Consider the following 21,543-nt stretch of genomic DNA (forward strand, 5'->3'; position numbering starts at 1 on the left):
AATGAAGGATTTCAGAATGAAATGAAGTCAGATACCCTAAAAACGTATTTACAAAAAAGGAAACAAGAAATCCTGTGTTTCTTTTGATAGAAGACTCAGTGCAGCATTACTGTAAGTGCTTATGGCTGTATTTACATAGACCTTTCTAGCTTACTTAGTTTTTACCTTTCCTTCTCCTTTAAGCAGAAAATGAGGTTGGCCTCAATCACCTACAGGGCTGATTATTAAATTCTTATATAATAATTTCCAGATAAGGAAACAATACTGGTACTACCATAAATACCATGGGTTGTTTTCTGAAATCTTATGGAAATAACCTTTCAGGTATTCAGAAAACAGTGGCACCACTTGAAAATCAAAGGAGTAGTAATTATCAGTGGATCTACTGCCTTCCTTGTCAGCAGGAAACAGGGAAAATCTAATATAGCTATTCAATTTATTTTTAAGTTCAGATGGTTGCTTATTGCTTGCCTAAGCTGAACTTCTCCATAAAATAATAATGATGATTGTAACAAACAGAGGTAATTTGTTTTTGTAAACCTCAAGGGAGAAATCCTCAGTCCAGGCATGTAGTATAGATGCTCCCACTTAAAATGTAAACACACAAAATAGTTAAACCCCTTAGTCTTAATATTTACTGATATGGACCATAAAGGGAAAACACACTTTAAAATAGAATGTAACTTGTATCAGTTATGACACAAATTTTCACTTCCATGTCTTATTCTCCAAATACACCCATTTTTGTTGTGTGTACCACAATGAGAAGCACATATAAATCATAATATTTAATGAGTCCTTGACACTCACCATTTACAAAAGATTATAATCAATAAAATATTTCCTTTTAACTAAAAGGAATTAAAATACATATGACATTGTGAATGGTGCAAATATGTGCACACAAGTACACAGAGAGGCTGAGGCAGTAACTGGCTGAAGACCTGAAGTGCTCTGTTATAGAGGTCACATTCTGCAAATCAGTGTTAAACGCGATACAGATGGGAAAAGCGTTATGAGTAAAACTAGAGGAGGAGCATGTTGGCTGGCATTTATTATATCGTGCGCACAGAGCTCACAAGTGCAGCAAGCCTATGTATGTAAGTTAGATAAGAAGGAAAGGAAACATGGTCATCTTAAAGTAATTCCCAAACAGAAAGAAAGTCATTATTCCAATTAATTTAGATGCTGAATTGAAGACTTCATCATGGTGATCAGTGTTATGCAATAATCCATCTCACACCAATCACTGTTCAGCAGTACCTTGTTGCAATGCTAGTAATAAAACACATTCCAAAAGATTAATTCTTTTGAACTTTTCTCCAAAAAAAAAAAAAAAGTTTCCTTCTCTTATAGCTTCCATTTCTGCTTTTTTCCATTTAAGGAATTGTCTGCTTGTTTCCTTCACTAATCCTGTTCCCTTATAAATGTTCTTGCAAAAAGTGCAGTAAGGTGATTTCATAATGTTCTCCAGACTCAGGGCATCGGATACTGTGCCTTTCATTGGGGTAAATCTGTTTCAAAGAAAATTACAGAAAAAACACATCAAGAGGAAACAAGAAATTTACAGTAAAAGCTTAATTTTCTTATACTACAGGAGAAAACCAAATCTGTCTAGGATTCTCCTTAACCTGCCTTCCTGCCAACTGAGCTGTAAAAGGAATGAGCAGTTTTCTCTAATGAAGAACAATTTTCTGTATTCCATGAGAGTCTCTCTTCACAGATTCTCATGTCTGTACCTTTATATTGTTCCATTCGTTTAGGATCAGAAGAGCAGGCAGTGTACAGCCCCTCTTTCACTTTAATTTGACCAATTCAAAAAATTTTAATTCAGGAGAGATAATCCTCATTCCACAAGATCATCTGCTGACATGGCTCCCTGACATGGTCCAGACCAGTGCCATCCTGTTTTATAATGGTCACCCACCATATGCACTGACTTGCTAAACATGCCCAGATATTTAGACATACATCAGCCATACTGACTGTATAACTTAGGGCATGTATAGCCAGCTTCACCTGGTACACTGTGAGATATCAGGAAAAATACTGTTCACAGACCAGTACCGCTAGTGAACCTTAAGGATCAACCTGACTGGTTGCTGGCTCTGCAGTGATCCTTGATTACTGAAGGACCTGTCAGAAGGAAAGAGGCTATTAGGGCTCTGGTACACGGGGAGATTAGTCGCCCGCGGCAAAACTCCCTGCTCGCGGGCGACTAATCTCCCCGAGTTGCCTTCCCTCTGCCATCCCACCGGCGAACATGTAAGTCGCCGGCGGGATGGCAGACGCGGCGAGGCGATTTCGGGAAATCGCCGAAAAAGCCTCGCGAGTCTTTTTCGGCGATTTGCGCGAAATCGCAACGATAATTGCCCCTTCACTGCAAAAATTTTTTGAGCTCAACCTGCTGTACTAATACAAAGAGAACCCTGTAACACTGGCTTCTCTATCATATATACTACGAAAAAGAAATCCTTTAAGGAATTGCCGTTATACATTTCCTGTAACCTAAATATTTCCATCTGTTAATGGAGCCACAATCTCAGCCCAAATCTTCTTAATGTTGATAGCTGCTAAGTGAGTCATGTGACCATGTTTTAGCAACGCTAACTACATCCTGTATTATCCAGAGGCATTTAACTCAAGTTATCCCCATATCTAACTTACTACTACTCTTAGTGAGGTGCTGGACCTCATGTAAATATTATAACTTTACCAATCTGCCATGGTCAATTAAACCACCCAACACATCTGCCAAGTTCCCAGGTACCTGAAGTTGATAAGGTTTTCCTGCTCGAATCAGTTGAGACAATAAGAAATTAGTATGAAAAAAGTGCACATTCTCATCTAGAAAGCCATGAAGGATTAGCAGTCGATGGGGCCTGGATAAAAAAAAAAGGCAGAATAACTAAATATTAAAAATTACCAGGTGAAAGTGCTGTACTGATCTAAAAGTGGTTATTTACATACTCATTTGGAAGTTTGTCCACATGAAGTGCCGCAGATCCAGCTTCATATCCAACTTGGTTGTTTACTGGAGTATCCATGTAGCGTTCTGTATATCCAGTGTCATATGCCATCCATAATGTTACCGGTGCACCAGCAATGGCAACCTAAATTTTGTGAATTTAATATGACAAAATGTTAATCAAAAAAATGACTTTGACTTTACAGTCCTCACTTCCTAAATTTCTCACCTTGAATACCTCGGGCCTCTGGATGATCCCCATAAGAGATAGGAAGCCCCCGTATGACCATCCATGTATCGCTACCCTATCCAGATCCACAAAACCAAACCGCTCTGCCACAAAATGTAAGCCCTCAACTTGGTCCTGAATCTCCACCTGACCCTGGGGCACAGAAAAGGACCATTTTAGATAAAGAGAAAATACAGTAGTCAGTTTGTTACTGATGGATATGATCATAACCAAAAAGATACTTGTAAACTATACCCCAGAACGATGTAGGTTCTTAAACAAAATATATAAAACTATATTGCTTAACATAGTTCATATGTATGTATGTTTCATCTAAATAAACCATTTTAATAAAAAAATGTATGTGTCATTGGATAATCCTAAATAGAAAACTGCAATTTTAAGTACTAAGAGCCACCCCCTGACTTGTACTATTCACTGTGCTCCCACACAAACCAAGGGCATACATGTTAGGCCACATCAGCACTCACTGTTACAGTCACAGCAGCATTATTTCTGGTCAAGTGGTTTCCGAGGGAACACACAGATTATTACAAAATGGTGGCTGAAGGTAAAAGCAAGATTTACTGATATTTCATATATAGTCCAGTTGGTAAGATTCTTTAATAAGCCACTTAACCAACAGTTTGTATCATATTAAGTATTCATTCTGGGGGTATAGTTTCCTGTAAATAAACAGATATGAATGGGTGAGAGGAACAGAGTAAGAAAATCTGCACTAACCATTTTGTTCTTAAGTGCCCCCTCAAAGACAAGTCCCCTATGGCAGGACCCCCGTCCATCAATCACAACAACTGCATAACCAAGGTGTGCTAAAGTGTTTAGACGCAAATATTTCATTCCTTTAAATGAGTTGTTAACTAGCTGTACCTAAGGAAAGAGAACAGAATAATTGGTTGTTAGAAAGACTGGTCTGAATGGCAAGGTGATAGCTGACTGAAATATGGTTGGCAACAATTCAGAAAACTGAAATATGGGTGGTTATCTAGCCTTGCTGTATGCCACAAAACTCCTTTTATGGATAAAAATGCTAACCCTACTCCAAACTGTTCCCCAGAGTGATTATCAGTTCATAATACACAAGAGCCATGAATATCCTGTAAATTATATCCTTAAAGGAGAAGGAAAGGTAAAAACTAAGTAAGCTTTATCAGAAAGGTCTATGTAAATACAGCCATAAGCACTCACAGAAATGCTGCACTGAGTTCCCTGTTCCCTTGCGTCTGTTTTCTTCTGCCAGAGACACGCAGCTCTTTGCTTTCTGCTCTTTCCTGCTCCCCCCTCCCTCAAGAATGCGAAGAACTCACTCCCCCCCCCTTAGGAATGTGGATCAAGCCAATCAGCAGAAAGCGGACTCAGTCTTACTAACTGAGCATGTTCACTTGGTCTGGGTGTCCGTGCAGGAGAAAGGCATTATGGGAACTTTCTTTACACAGCTCAGCGTTTTTTCTTCCTGTTTGGCTTCTGATCATCTGAACAGGAGAAATATGGGGAGACTACTATTGAGACAACTGAAGGTATGCCTGCAGCTTGAAATTAACTCTTTATTAGCCTTTCCTTCTCTTTTAAAGGAATACTGTCATGGGAAAACATATTTTTCTGAAATCACATCGGTTAATAGAGCTTGTCCAGCAGAATCCTGCATTGAAATCTGTTTTTTAAAAGAGATTTTTTCATATTTAATTTGAAATTTCATATGGGGCTAGCCATAGTTTTCATTTCTCAAGGTGGTGCCACAGCCATGTGGCCTGTGCTCCGATAAACTTCAGTTACACTTTACTGCTGTGCTTCAAGTTGGGGTGATATTACCCTCCCTTTTCCCCCACCCCAGCAGCCGATCAGCAGAACAATGAGAAGGTAGTAAGATAGCAGCTGACAGCTGTGGTAGTTATCAGAACAGCAGAAAGAGATCCAAGTCCAGCTCATGACTCCTCCAGTTACATTCAGCTTATCTGAAAGGAATTCTAATGTGTCGCACTGGGTCTTTCTGAAAGCTCAGACTCATGCACAATGCACTGAGATGGCTTCCTACACACCCATATTACAACTAAAAAGACATTTATTGGTTTAAGAACAACATTTTAAATGGTAGAGTGACTTATATGCTATGTAAGCAGTGTGATTTAGGTAAAAAAGTACACCATAAAATCATGACAGAATTCCTTTAAAGAATTAAGGTGGCCATACACAGGCCGATTCTAGCTTCCAGTCCCTTAGACCGATTTGGCACCTTATTGGCCCATGTAGGGGCACAAGTGACAGGCCTGCCCGACCGACATCTGGCCCGAAATCGTTAAATTGTCGATTGGGCAGGTTAAAAAATGTAGTCGGATCGGGGACCACATCGGCTCGTTGATGCGGTCCCTGAACCAACTGCGCCTATTACCGGAATTCTAATTTGATTAGCCTGAATTCACAGATTTTGCCCAGCTGTAGGTGGGGATATTGGGAGCAGATCCGCTCACTTGGTGACCTCGCCAAGCGAGCGGATATTAACGTGTATGGCCACCTTTAGGTCATCAGTTATAATTTTTCCTTAGTGATGTAATTTGTGTCACTTAACTCTGAAACTTGTGTACCCCCAGTTGTAAAATATAAGATTAGAAGTAACCTAGTCTCATGACCTGCCTGTATAAAATACATTTTACAGTAGGGTTTACAGTATTCTAGGGATGCACTGAATCCAGTTTTTTGGGTTTGGCTAAACCCCCAAATCCATCATAAGGGATTCGGCCGAATACAAAACCAAATCCTAATTAGAATTTGCTAATTTGGAAGGGTTAAAATTCGCTGCAAAAGTTTTCCACTTCCATGTTAACATGACAAAAATTCATGTGATTTTTAGGATTTGGTTTTGCCAGGCAAATCTAAATCATGCCGAAACAGCTGAATCCTGGATTCAGTGCATCCCTACAGTATTCCCTATACTCTATATCACTAGATATCCCAGTCACCTAAGAATTAAGTGCTGATCCTTGAAATGGATACTATTTATAGGGACCAAAGACTGCAGCAAAATCAGGTGCAGGATATGATCATATCTATTTTATATTGTGTTTATCTTGTACACTGTTCTACTTCATACATTGTTTTTTAAGCGATACTGTCTTAATATCCAAAGTGGATAGTTTATATTTTAATTTAAATGTTTTTACAACATTTAATTGTATCCTGTTATTTTCTACTACATAACAGCAGAAGCGAAGGAGATTCCTCATCTGCTGAAGAAACATATATGTTTGGGACCTAACAAATGTCCTAAATACTATAGAGCACTATAAATGGTGCTTGCATCTAGGTTGCATGACGAGCTTAAGCCTTGTCTCTTGCCTAGCTATTTGTTTTGCTCATTTTAAAAAAAAAGGTTTATAAACGTGTGTACTGGACCTTTAAAGTACATCTGGAATCCTTGCCATAAAGCAACACAAGGCTACTATAGGTTAGGCACATAATTACCAGCAATTGTATTATTCCCATGTAAGTACAAAAAGTACCAATTTTCCATTAAAAACAATGTTTTTTTGCACATTACTACACACTTTTTTCACATAGTAAAAGAAACACATGACTAATGGTTGACAAAATACTGACATAACCAGGTTTTTGTGGACCAACAATTGATGTTGCAGCATTTAGCTTACAAGGCCACTTAAACTTTTGCACCACACAGCCACACATATGACATTTAGTCAGTCTGCATACTTTGTATTTTATACCATTTATTTTTGGTAATGGGGTCGAACATACCACAAAGCTTATGTGTAGAATATGCAGTATAAACCAAGATGTTTGTTACTTTTCATATAGGTAATTCTTACCTGAGGTCCTCCATAGACAAACAGTACAGTGGGGTGTTTGGTTCCTGGGACCAGGTTGTGGGGCTTATAAACCATTCCATAAAGTTTGACTTGGCTAGATGCCTGGAAGTGGAAGATCTCAGGTGGTACATAATATGGAGGGCACCCTGTTTTGAAGAGAGTTAAGAATAACTGATAAAAATTGAGGTCAGTTAGGTGGAAGTGATGAATCCAAAGCAAATAGAAAGCAGAGAAATAGAGAGCAGTTTTGAGCAAGAACATGTGAGGGGTTTACATAAACTTTTAATTTTAAAGCCAAAGAAAATGAAAAACTTGGGAGGCACAATTCCCCTACTGTATTGTGAGGGGCATGTAAAATAATAAATGTGGAAGCTTTTTAAAAGTTTGGGGAAAAAATATAGTTGGTACTAAGTGGTGTATAATTTGTATATTGCTTATATAAAAAAATATTATTATTATTATTATTATTACAAAAGATAGGCTGATGATGATGACTGTCTTCACTGTGTTCCATGGTATATCTAATGCCTTGGAAATTCTTTTGTACCCTTCTCCTGACTGATATCTTTTAACAATGAGTTCCCTGTGGACCATGGCTTTTGCTGTGGGATGTGACTAAAGAAATGTCAGGAAAGACCAACTAGAGCAGCTGAACTTTATTTGGGGTTAATCAGAGGCACTTTAAATGATGGCAGGTGTATGCGGACTCCTATTTAACATGCTTTTGACTGTGATTGCTTAATTCTGAACACAGCTACATCCCCAGTTAGAAGAGGGTGTGCACACTTATACAACCACAGTATTTTAGTTTTTTTGGTTTTCTTTCCTCCACCTAAAAGATTTAAGTTTGTTTTTCAATTGAGTGGTACAGTTTATAGGACACATTAAAGGTGGAAAAAGTTCTGAAATGATTTATCTTTGTCTCATTTTTGTACCGCACAGGAACCTGACATTTTACCAGGGGTGTGTAGACTTTTTATATCCACTGTAAAAGGAAATGGAATAAAGTCAGAATATAGTAGATGGCTGCATCTAAACACACACACACAACTTTATCTCTTACTTGCAGCCTCCATCACACTTGCCCAAAACTGTGGTTGTTGGTACAGTGGGTTCCCATTGAGTCGATAGAGGTGCACACAGGGGGGGCAGGACACACTGCTGTACTGGCTAACAAACACATCAAAGTTCTGTGAATGAAAACAAGTCAGAAAAGTGAGCTTCTATATAGATTGGTATTTTGTTTTTGCATGGTATCACAATTCTTGTTTTTTAAGCTGGAGTTTCTGTGTTCCTGAATTAGTCCTAATGGCAGATACATTAAATAACTTTAAAAATGGGTTACATGGCTTTTAAGAAAGTGAGTTCATACAGGGATACTAAAAATACTTCTTAGTAAAAGTTGATCCAGGGACTGGTCTGTTTTCCATCTTGGAGTCAGGAAGGAAATGTTTTCACCCCCAAGGCAAATTAGAGAGGCTTAAGAAACTTTTTTTCTTGTCTTCCTCTGGATTAACTAGCAGTTACACAGGTTTCATATAGAAAGGTTAAACTTCATAGACATGTGTATTTTTTCAACCTAACTTATTATGTTACTATGTAAAAGGAACAGTAGCACTACATTTTTCTGAAAATACATCTGCTCAAAGTATCTGAATAGGGCAATCAGTCCTCACATGACAGATTTATGGTGGTGTAGCTTAAAGGTAAAGTGTAAAAAAGAAACAGGTTAAAATAGATAGACTTACCAAAATAAAAAATGTTTTCAATATAGTTAGCCAAAAATGTAATCTATAAGGGCAGGAGTGGGCAGATGCCTAACATAATAGCCAGAGCAATACTTTTTCCTTTCAGCTCTCTAAGCTTTTAGCAGTCAGTAACCAATCAGTGACTTCAGGGGGGGGGGGCATCTGGGACATAACTGTTCAGTTAGCTTGCATTTGAATCTGACCTGCTTGCTCACAAATTAACTGAGAAGTTATGTCCCATGTGGCCCTCCTAAAGTCACTGACTAACTTAGAGGTTAGAGAGCTGAAAGTAGGAAGTAGTGTTTTGGCAATTATGTTAGACATCTGTCCACTCCAGCCTTTATAGATTACATTTTTGCCTAACTACTATATTACAAATGTTTTTTTATTTGCGCAGTCTATCCATTTTACCAAGTTTCATTTTCACACTGAACTGTTCCTTTACGGCTAATGCCAAACGAGGCTGTAGCTTCATTGATAGGCATAGCATAGACCTGTGTGGAGCAACACTAAGCAGATATTGGTGTGATAATGCATTGTTCTGTGTTTTTAGGTGAATGTTTGTCAGAACCAGAAATAAACAGGCAGTGTGTCGGATTTAAATGTAAAAAAAAAGTGCTTTTACTCACTGGGCTCATAGTGCAGCTGTGTGAATATCCTCGTTCAGTCAGTCTCACCACCTCTCCAGGGTTTTGGTAACTTGTAACATATAGATGATGCTCCAAGGGAGTGTCCTTTGTGCCTTGAAAATAAACTAGCTGTGTTGCCTCATTTACCCAGACCTGTTGGGAAAAAAGTATCAATAACTTTACAAAACCCGCAGGTTAAAATTAAAAGCTTAAAAAACACTTTTTGTAGGTATGCAGCTGCTAACCTTAGCTCCATGACGACACAGTACTTCCCAGTCTCCACTAGTTAATGCCACCTCCTGCTTTATATGGCATTTAAACATTTCCACTGAAAGCAAAACAGCCACAAGACAGATAAGGGGGAATGTTTAAAACTCAAGTTGGTAAAAGAATGAAAATTTGTAGTAAGAAAAAGATGAGATGAAAAAACAGATCATAAGATAATAGGTAAAATTACCCTAAATGAGTATAAAAACATTATGTAGTAATAAAACATAAATGATGTAAGAAAGACAAAGACCTGTGCATGGGCTGATCATTTGTGACCATTCTCGGTGCTCGTTTTGCAACAAAGATGTCATCAGATAGAGATGGCAGAATTCAGTCTGACTCTCACTGCTGCAAATGAAACTAATTTCATCCTCCTTTTCCTGTCTTAGGAGGTGGAAAACATCATGAACCTGAAAAACAAATACATTCAAATACAAGGAATATTATGCAAAAAAAAAAAAAAAAAAGAAAAAGAAGTTTAACGCCCAAGCAAAAACAAAATTATTGTATGCTGACTTTTTTTTTATCTTGGGCTCTTTACAACATATGGTCTCTACTTGTTTATTTGTGTAAAAAAAATTTACACGTAGTGTAAGGCAACAGGCAGGTTAATCAGAGACACCTCCTAGTAAATACATTGCAAATGATGAGGAGAGCATCATAAGGCAAGTGATTCTGCACCTCCTAGAAAATAAAGAGGCTCTGCCCTTATGTAAATGGAAAAGTTACAAGTTTGTAGCAAGACATGGTTGGTCCTAATAACCAAGATATTGTGAAATCAACCATGTTATTGTCAGCACACCAAAACCAACCCTGACAAACTTAAAACTGCCTTGTAACCAATTTTCCTATAGGCAGGGAATTGAAATAAACAGTAGGTAAAGCCTCTAATCTTTTAGCCAGCTGCAGAGACAGGGTCTGGCCAAGACACCATAACTTCTTCCTTGTCCCTCACTCTGGCTTACCTTACACCATTCCATCTAAAAAAGTCAGCTTCACATTTTGATAAATATTTACCAACTATCCTTACACACTTGCAGCTTAATATTCTCTGCACTGTATGTATGTATGTATGTATGTATGTATGTATGTATGTATGTATGTATGTATATATATATATATATATATATATATATATATATATATATATATATATATATATATATATACACACACACACATTGCAGGAGAGGCCAAAATGTTTTTTTAAGTATATTAATAGTAAAAAGATGCATGTTGAGGGCGTGGCTCCATTGATTTATAGTAACAATATGGTTACAGCAGATACAAAAAAGGCAGATGTGGTAAACCAATTCTTTTCTTCTGTGTATACAGTAGAGGAGCCAGAGTGCCAAGTCCCACCCAATAGCTGCACTAGTCAGTGGTTGACACAGGATATGGTACTTAAGAGTGTATTCCATCTGGCCCAGGTGTAAACCTTTGAGTACTGAGAGAGCTAGGGTCAGTTTTACAGTGACCTCTGTTTCCGATATTCTCAGACTCGCTTTCATTGCGTATGGTACGTATGGATTGGAAGAAGGCTAATGTCATTCCTATATTTAAAATGATTTAAGATCTCAGCCTGGCAATTATAGGCCTGTAAGTTTGACATCTGTGGTGGGCAAGTTATTTGAAGGCTTGTTAAGGGATCACATACAAAATTATGTACTGGAGAATGGCATTATGAGCAGTAATCATCATGGCTTTATGAAGGACAGGTTATGTCAGACCAATTTAATGGCTTTTTATGATGAGGTTAGTAAGAAGCTAGACAGTGTGGATGCAGTAGATGTGATCTATTTGGATTTTGCCAAAGCATTTGATACCGTTCCCCACAAATGATTGCTTTCTATTCTATTCAAGTCTATTGGTCTTCGTGAAGTCATTTGCACATGGATAGAAAACTGGCTACAAGATCGGCTGCAGAGGGTAGTTGTTAATGGTACATTCTCTACTTCGAGTAAGTTTCTCAGTGGGGTCCCTCAGGGTTCTGTATTGGGTCCACTTTTGTTTAACTTGTTCATAAATGACTTAGGGGAGGGTATTATAAGTAATGTATCAGTGTTTGCAGATGACACAAAACTCTGCAGACCAGTCAATTCTATCCAGGATGTGGCATCCTTGCAGCAGGATCTTGACCAACTGGCAAACTGGGCGGCTAAGTGGCAGATGAGATTTAATTTGGATAAATGTAAGGTCATGCACCTGGGATGTAAAAATATGCAAGCCACTTATACCCTTAATGGGACTGCACTAGGCAAATCCATAATGGAGAAGGACCTTGGAGTCCTTGTAGATAATAAACTTGGCTGTAGCAAGCAATGCCAGGCAGCAGCTGCTAGGGCAAACAAGGTTTTGAGCTGTATTAAAAGGGGCATAGATTCACGGGAGGAGGGTGTTTTTCTTCCCCCTTTACAGAGGGCTGGTAAGGCCCAAAGGTCTAGTAAAGGGTATGGAATTTCTCAGTTATGAAGAAAGACTGGGCAAGTTGGGTTTGTTTACACCGGTGAAGAGGCGCTTAAGCGGGGACATGATAACTGTGTATAAATATATAAGGGGATCATATAATACACACACTCTAAATAATTTACACAAGTAAATGCTACCACAATACCTTACATGTACTTTAAAAACCTAGAAAAACCTATGTCACCAAACAGGCCCACATCCATATGTTACAAAGAATGGGATACTCTAAACATCCAAGGGGTTGGAGAGCAACATATTACACACGAGCCACTGGTTGGGAATCACTGAATTAGTGATTTATAATGGCAAAAAAATCTGGAACATAAGGAATTTTTTAATTATAAAAAGAACAGACAGAATTCAATTTCAATAGAAGCTCTATATACTGTGCTTTTTTTTTTTTTTTAGGTGTATACCTAAGCTACGATAAATTGTTTGAACCATATCTCCAAAGGCTCCATAAAATGACTTAAGATGTGCATAAAAAACTGTGGTTTTAAACTACTTACTCCAATATGACCTTTGAATAGAGCGTTTGACATAATTGTCCCTCTTCTCATTGGTAGCTCTAATGATACATGCATCAAAGTGGGATAATGGCTATGGCCTGATATCAAAATTGATTTTTACAGGACATAGAAAGTTTTGAAAATGTAAAGGACATGTAAAATCTATTTCACTTGGTGGTGCCCCAAATAGACTTTACAATACTCTCACCTGAGATTCCCTCTTGTTACCTGTTAACCAGTATGCTTTCTTTAATATTAAAAAATGTCATTAGTAATTTTCTTACATTGACCCATGTGTCACTCTTTTCTTCATATATTACATATGGCTGGATATGCGGAGGCACTTCCTTTACATATTGTTTTCGTTGCTCTTCATCTTCACACACCGGGATAAATAGTTCAGGTGGAAGCAAAACTAACTGCAAGAGGCACTGGGGACGATCCAGAAGCATAGCCCAAGCACTGCAGGAGATTGGAGATGGGTAAATGGTTGCAGTAACACCGGAAGAAATAACAGAGAAAAATACACATGACAAGACTGTACATTAGGAATAGTTATAAACATAATATATCACATAATATATTTGTGAAATCTGTGAAAAACATGCAAAGAGGGTCAAAGGCTAATAGTACACTGGCATTGTAGATTCCTAAGAGGGCTGTGCTGAATTATTATTTGTATGTGCAAGAAGCCTAAGGTTAATGGCATATACTGTGTTGTTTTGCACAGAGACATTTCTTAAATAACTTCCCCATTATGGATAATAAGACTAACTGGCACTTATATAAAATGGGAAGACATTTGACAGCTCCTTGAATTTTGCCTTTTCGAAGAAAAACACAGATAACACATTGCCTAAATTCACCGATAATGTTGCTGCTACATGTGATAAGAATGAAGATTGTCCAAGCTAGGGAATCAGAACGCACAAGTGGGTGACAGGGATAAATTAAGATGTGCAGTAAGGACAAAGAAATTTCAAGCTGATATAATAATAGAAGGGAATGGATTTGGGTTCAAAATAACAGTTAAGCATAGGCTCACTCACAATTTTCCATCCTTTGCCCAGCCAGCTCTTACAATATATTCTGCTGAAGGGAAGAGTGAATGGAATGGAAGAACCAATTCCTTATCCTGAGCAGCAACAATCTGGGGGAAAAAAAGCAAAATTGAGCCAAAAACAAGTTATCCCCACCATGAAAACCATTTACTCTGAAAAGCACAATGGCCTCCTCGTCCAACTCACCTCACCATCATTATTGGTTGTTATTTCTGATAGTTTCAGAGTAATTTTGGGATTCTTGCTTCCTGTGAAAGCAAAGGATAGCAGGGGGAAAAAAGCACAAAAAAAAATTTAAATCACAAACAAGAATAAAGGCATTAGTTATCTTTTTTATCCTATATAGTGTATTTACTATATCTTACATTCAGTTACATACTGTTGTTGCATAATATGAGCATAATATTATTCGCTGACAAATTTATTTTTATTTCAAGAATTATTCATAAAAACATATTGGTATAATGGACCTTACTTACACACAAGTTTCTGCTAATGCATTACACACAAGTTTCTGCTAATGCATTTTTATGTGTTCCAGTACAAAAGAAAAGAGGGATTTTTGTACTTACTCCTTTTCTCTTCCCTACATTGGGGAACAAAGGCACCATGGGAATGGAGATCCTGCAGCTGCAGAATGGACACTAAACAGCTAAGCGACTCCTCCTTCTGCTCTGGGCTTCATCCCAGCCTACTTCCTGTTCTCTTCAGTTTTCACACAGAAGAAGGAAGGACAGAACTTTATAATCTACCAAAACAGAGGAGGAGTCTCACCCCAATAGATAGCAAACCTCATCCCTATCAATTAGCTGCTTAAATGGTTACGGTATTTACCAAAACATTAACTTCTGGTCAACTGTATAAAATATCAGGCAGAGAAGGCCTGTGTCCCCCAGTGTAGGTGAGGAGAAACTGATTTAACAGTAACTACAAAAATCCCTTTCCCTTGCCTAGACTGGGGGACACAGGCACCATGGGTATGTCCCAAAGCTACCCATTAGGGAGGGACATATTTTTCCCCTAAGTGCATTTATGACACAACTGCCTTCAGCACTTTTCTCCCAAGCTTGCTTCTGGCGAAGACTGAGATGAACCCTGTAAAATCTGGTAAAAATGTGAATGGAAGACCAGACCGCAGCCCAATGATGTGCTGCTCAGGAAGTACTCAAAGCACGTGTGGAGTGAGCTTGTATTCTGATGGGAGGAGCCTTACCTCTAATCACATAGGATGAATTAGATTCACTGTTTTAAGAGCATATGATTAATGCCTTTTGTCCCTTTTTTTGGACCTTTTGGGATATCAATCAGTGAATCTATGCAACAAATGTTTTGTGTTGCACAGATGTACGCTTTGAGAGATGTGACCACAAGATTGTTTAACCTTTGCTCTTAAATGAGATCTGGGCTCCGAACATAGTGACAGTCCTGGTCCTGGTTCAGATGGAACTGGGAAACCACCTTAGGAAAGAAACTCCAGAATCGGTCATAGTACTGCCTTGTCAACATGAAAGACATGAGACTCATCTTGCGGAAGTACCAGAAAAAATACCGTCTTCATTGTCAAAGTAGCCAATAAAACGGAATCTAACGGCTCAAATGGGTCTTCCTGTAGAACTGACATAACTAAGTTAAGGTTCCACGGTGTAGTCAGTTATTGGTAACGTGGAGCCACCCGTAAAGCACCCTGGAGAAAAGTCTTGATGTTTGGATGTAACGCAATCTGTTTTTGATAAAGGATGGAGAGCGCAGATACCTGGACCTTCAGGGAGCTAAGTGCTAATACCTTTAGTAGGCCATCCTGTGGGAATGCGAGAATGTTACCCTCCACACACATCTGTGGATTATTTTCTTTCTGTTCACACCAGGTGATGAACGTCTTCCATACTCTGTGATAGATTCTTGCCGACACGGCATTGCCAGCATTACAGAATTTGCAATAACTGTTTTGGACAGAACTAAGGCTTCAAGAGCCACGCCGTTAAAGCCATTCATTGTGCATACAGAATTGCTGGGGATTCAAAAGACCATTGCTTCTAAGGTGTGCAGTGGAACATGATTCCCTGTCAGTAGGTTTCGTTTCCAATTGAGGAAGGAAGGAACTCTCCCCACCAATGAATCCAGGGTTAGGCCCAGGTATTCCACTTGGTGTGATGGGGAGAGGGTAAATTTGTTTTAACTGATTAGCCAACTCATGTTGGTCAAGGTACTTGAAACCTTGTCAAGATGAAGAAGAGTGAGGGTTCTGTAGGGAGCCTTGATAAAGGAATTACCTGGATGCCCTGTATCCAAAGTCCCACCAAGGCTGCGGCCATAACTTTTGTGAATATGTGGGGTGCGGAGGACAGTCCGAAAGGGAGGGCTACGAATTGCCAGTGTGACCCTGTGATGCAAAAGCGTAGGAAGCGCTGATATTTGGGGTGAATAGGGATGTGGAGGTATGCATCCTTTGTGTCGACTACCGCCATAATTTCCCCAAACTCTAAGGACATCAGTACTGATTGTATGAACTCCATCTTGAAGTGATGCTTCTGTACAAATCGATTGAGCAACTTGAGGTCTAATACCGATCAAAAGGAGCGGTCCTTCTTGTGAATTTGAATAAAATCCCCTTCCTCTTTCTAAAGAAGGGACTGGTTGAATCATGCCTGAAGAGGTGAGGTCAGAGAGTACACACCCAAGTGATGATCTCTTGTTTTTCCCTTGAGGAAATCAAGAAAGAAAGTACCTCTCCGGAGGAAGGTGATGGAATTCTATGAGGTATCTGTAAGAAATGAGTTACAGTACCCAGGGATCATGAGTCTGCTGTTGCCACACCTCCCAAAAGTGTCTTAGGTGGCTTAGACTAGTATAGCTTAGGGGGAGGGCACCCCTTCATGCAGCGGAGGACTTGTCCTCGGAGTTCTTTGGGGCATTCTTGGTCAAAAAGCCCTGCTTGGAGGGATACTTGGACCTGTTAGCCACTTGTAGCTCTGGGTCCTAGATCTCCGATTTTAGCAAAAAGGGTGAAAAAGGGGTCTACATTTAAATGTAGGTCTCTATGGCATTCTGAGGAAGTAAGGTTCTCTTGTCTGAGCAATGAGCTTGTCTAGCTCTGCACCGAAGAGCTGTTTTCCCAAGAAGGGTAGGCTTAGAATTGAGGTCTTTAACCAGAGGTTTAACCAAGCTTCTTGTTGCACATAGAAATACCAGTGGTGCTCGGACTGGTACAGCCTCTGTGGAGCAGGAACCAGGTCCTCAAGGAGATGGAAGCTCAGCAAAGGGCATTGAACTAAGAAGGGTAACCAACGTCAACCCCCAGGGCTGGAAGGGCACTAGATGGCATACCTGGGCCCTGACATGGCATGGTTTTTGGAACTTAGTCCTAACCACTGCTCCAGCCACTAGTGTCAATCCTCCTTCTGCGGACACTAAAAAAAAAAAAAACTAAGGAGAACAGGAAGTAGGCAGGGGATGAAACCCAGAGCAGGAGGAGGAGTCACACAACTGTTTAGTATCCATTCTCCAGCTGCAGGATCTCCATGGTGCCTGCGTCCCCCAATCAAGGCAAGAGAAACATGAGTTATAAGTGAGTGTTGTCATTCCAATAGATGCTGTACTGACAGTAGTGCTGAACTGCCAAAGGCAGGTAAGATACTGTATGTTGGGTTTCACCTGTGTTTGGCAGTTCAACACAGCCCCATGAGTACAGCCTCCCTATAGGATGACATTTTGCCCCTATAATAAGAAGCGTTTGCTTACATAGAGATAATGAGCTTCTTATAAACAATACTTTCCCTTGCCCCAGGTGCAGGCTGTGCCTACATATAAAGTGATGTTTATTATACAGGGTGATTAAAAGAAAATTATACCCTAAGAAAGAATACTTTTATAGTATATACATAACTACAGTTATGTATAAATTAAAGTTCTTTTTAGCATAAGCCCTATTCATTGAAAATGGGGGCATTTTAACGTAACAGTGTAGTTCAGCTTTTTAACTGCCATAAACAATCTGTAATTTCTAAAAGAGTTACCATAAAAGCATCAGCAATACTGCCATTGTCTTGAATGACATTTGGAGTATTTGATAAATATATAGATGGTCAGTATAACATCCCCAAGGAACGCAAACACATGGGGTTTCAACAAGAAGGTTAACTCACTGGGGGGGTGCACCCCCACCCCCCAATGAATTAAACAGATATGTTTTTTCCTAGACCAGGTCTCCTATTTGTAACAGATATACATTGGCTCAGGGATCTTTCTATAGCAATGTCACACCACTATCTTACCTATATATCCCTATGCATAGCCTATGGGGCACATTTACTAAAAGTCAAAATTTTCTCACCACCAAAAAAACTCATTTGCATGAATGCCAATCATTTATAAAAAGAGCTGAACTGAAAAAGTATGAACAAAAAATGTTGTGGAAAAGTCACGAAAACTGTGACTTTTTCAACTTGTCTCACGATAACCACAACTTTTTATGTTGGATAAAAGCCAAATTCGAAAAAAACGAAAACCTCGAAAAAAATCGGAGCAAAGAAAGATCTTCCAATTGTAAAAGGGACATCTGTCATTAAGTTCTATGAGATCTCAACAGATTTTAGCTGGAGTATTTTGGATTCAGAATTGTTGCAGTTTTGTCACATAATATATCTTGAAAAAGTTGTGCTTTTTACATATGAAAAATTCAAGTTTAACCTCAAAAAAAAAAGTTAGTAAACGCCCCCCTTAGAATTGCATATGTGTAGTATAATAAAATGGTTTCAGTAAACTGCTCATGCACAAGTTTATGCAATGGATCCCTGATAAGATGGCAATACAGCTATAGAAAGATTCCTGGGTCAGGGCTATTAATCCTTAAGTGGAGTGGATAATGGTTTCATTCACTGAGGGGGCCCAACATACCGGTACCCCCCAGACCTTTAATTAACACATTACTTAGTCTCTTTACTTGAAATCTATAGCTGGAAGGAAAGCGTTCTAAAAACATCTATCATCTTAGTGCTCCATTGCAGCAGACATTAAAGTTAAGTTCCCCACTGCACCTATGGAGTTTTGCTTCTATGTCACTCAAGGGGACTAAATTTCATCCATCAGGGATATTAGTCCTCCCCCATCTCACCAATAGCGACGTTAGCCGTCCCTACTCATCTCATGTGAGCGGTCCACCCCACCTCACCCGTGCGAGGGTATCTGTATGCATCAGTCTTCCTCTCTTCCAGTGCCGGTGATGGAACATGTATTATTTCCACATCTGACTCATCTACCTCTTCATACAGGATACGAAGCACAGAAAACCCTCCTGGGACTATGGAGAAAACAAAATTAAATATACATCATGGAAAATATCATCAATATTATTAGAAATAAATCACCTTTATATACATACTTATACTTACGGTCTACTGCAGTTGGACTCCACCAGTATCCAGTGAAGCGGTCAAACTCCTCTTGAATAACAAATGTTGCAATACCAGCAGAACAAGGATCATCCATCACACAGCGCAGGCCTATAGGTATCAATTAAGTAAGGTCACTGCAGAAGAAATTTAAATAACAAGGAACGTCAATGGAAAGTGTTCTTACCTTTATGACAGTAGGTCAGCCTTTGTTCTTCCATGGTGTGGATATTTTCTATCCACAAATCACTGTTGTTAATAAATGAGATAAAGTTTGGGTTTGCAGGACAGATCTTGGGATCCATTCGAGGTCCATCACACCGTGTCTTTATTTCTATTGGTTTTGCAGGGGAAACCTATTTCAGAAAAAAATTATGAAATACATTATATGGAAAGCTCCATATTACAGGAAGGCCATCTCCCATAGACTCCATTTTAATCAAATAATTCAGATGTTGAAAAATTAGTTCCTTTTTTCTGTAATAATAAAACAGTAGCTTGTACTTCCCTTATTCAGAAAACCTTAACCTCAACTTCATCTACCCAAGTGACCGGTACAGTTTTAAGTTGTAATTTCTCTTACCATAAAGCCAATGTTACCGCCATCCCTGCAATAGTATAAGCTGTTGTTTGCTGGAAACAGGAAGAGGCCAGTCTCGCTATGAAAGTCATAAGATGTGATACCAAAGCCCCCAAGTCGTTTGCGTTCTCTCAGTAGCTCTTCTTCTCTAGAGTAGACTCCGTGATGTGGTGTTGCCTAAGCAAGTGAAAATAATAATAAAGTCTGACTCCACTGGAAGGAAATGCATGTAAAAATGTTTAAAAAAAATGCCACAGTGGGACATTAAGGATTAAGAGTGTCGCTATGATTTCCGGAATCATAGCGAAGTGTATGCCATCCAACCGGCGATTTACATTTTAGGGATGTCATTGCAGGAAGATTCGTCACCCGTGGTAACGAAGATTTATTGTGGGGCGTCTTATCTCCCCATGTACCACTGCCCTTAAGGTGGCTGTAGTTTCTGTGTTTCCCTGCATCAATACACGCACTTGTGGGTAATTACAGGAGGCAGGACAGACACACTGATGCAGAGTGCAACAATAAGTGCAAGAGGTTGTTTTGGACACAAGTGCCTTTACTGAATGGGATCAATTTCTGCAGCAACTGCCTGCAACCACAATTATGGTGGAGAATGAGCCTTGGTATCTCCATACATCATATTGTCTTATAGGCCCATTTATAACAATACCCAAGAATGTCTAGACATTTATTAAAAGATCCGATAATAAAAAGCACAAATTAATTAAAATGCAGGGGAAAAACCCCTTAAACCTTGTTACAATTTGCCTAGGACAACACTCATTGACTTCTACAAGACCTCAATGGCTTTTAGATGGTGTATTTATTCGAATAGTAAAAACAATTGTCTTACATGAAAAAAATCATGTTTTAGCACAAAAAAATTAAAAATAAACATGAAAACAATAATACACATTAGTAAAAAAAAAACAAAAAACCTTAGTAAATGTGCACCTTAGTCTCACCTGAAAATTCTCCAAAAGTTGCTTCCAGGACAGAAGTAGAGTTGTCTCTTTGCGTACCTGCCGGGGAATTTCAGAATAAAGAAGCGTGTTCTCTCTAGTCCCATATGGCATACCTGGTCATTGAAGAAGATGTTATTGATTTCTATATAAAAAACACAAATTATTTGCTATTTGTATGTGTATTTTAGCAAGAAAGCCTGTGCATAATTTGTGTGATTGTTCTTGAGTGTAAGTGATGACTATGGGCCCCAATACACAATGTAGGCTGTAAACCTTGACAACCTCTGATATCAGGATAGCTACAGTCACAATGCCTCCTTAGGTGGCAACAACTTACATTCTAATGCCATAAATAATGTATAAGCAAACGCTCATACAGCTTAATAGATATTGAAATATTATAAAAAAATAAATAGCTCTGCTCATAGCCAATATAATTTGCAGATAAAGAGTTTCACCTAAGAAGTACAGGCGGTGTGAATGTGTCCCACTGTCGTCTTTCCGTGGCTGAAAGTGGTAGTCATGTGGAGCTTTGTTGACCATGATCCCTGAGTATTTGCGACTCCCATGAATTATCTCTCGCAGACCTTCCCAGGAATGTCTTTCCACCTTGAAGTGGGAAGCGCCTCTTACCGCTTCATCACCCATGTGAGCAGATACCAGTTCCACAGACATCAGAGGCTCAGTCGACAGGTCACTCAATCAGGGGCAAGATGTCTCCCTGGTGAGCAATACAAAGAAGCGCCAGATAACCAACTGCGACAGAACTAACTAAAATAAAAACTATTGTTACCGAACGCCAATAGGAGCTTTACATGCCTTGAGGTTAAACTGCAAGCATGTATCTTCCTTATATGTTAATATATTAAAAATTAGTTATTCGCGCGTG

At 39.0% G+C, this 21,543-nt stretch overlaps 1 protein-coding gene across 2 annotated transcripts; it reads right to left on the minus strand.

The window, feature by feature from the left end:
- Positions 1-775: 775 nt before the first annotated feature.
- dpp9 (dipeptidyl-peptidase 9) lies at positions 776-21,535 on the minus strand. Of its 2 annotated transcripts, NM_001122790.1 has the most exon segments (20): positions 1,038-1,514; positions 2,771-2,882; positions 2,971-3,113; positions 3,198-3,350; positions 3,942-4,088; positions 7,037-7,182; positions 8,100-8,226; positions 9,414-9,566; positions 9,659-9,741; positions 9,934-10,093; positions 12,946-13,123; positions 13,711-13,811; positions 13,909-13,970; positions 18,890-19,018; positions 19,110-19,220; positions 19,297-19,465; positions 19,693-19,866; positions 20,655-20,767; positions 21,113-21,375; positions 21,474-21,502. In NM_001122790.1, coding segments are annotated over 19 exon segments (2,544 nt in total). In that variant the 5' UTR covers positions 21,303-21,375; positions 21,474-21,502; the 3' UTR covers positions 1,038-1,421.
- Between the last annotated feature and the right edge of the window lie 8 nt (positions 21,536-21,543).

The sequence above is a fragment of the Xenopus tropicalis genome, chromosome 1 (genome assembly GCF_000004195.4).
Source record: "Xenopus tropicalis strain Nigerian chromosome 1, UCB_Xtro_10.0, whole genome shotgun sequence".
NCBI classification, from domain to species: domain Eukaryota; kingdom Metazoa; phylum Chordata; class Amphibia; order Anura; family Pipidae; genus Xenopus; species Xenopus tropicalis.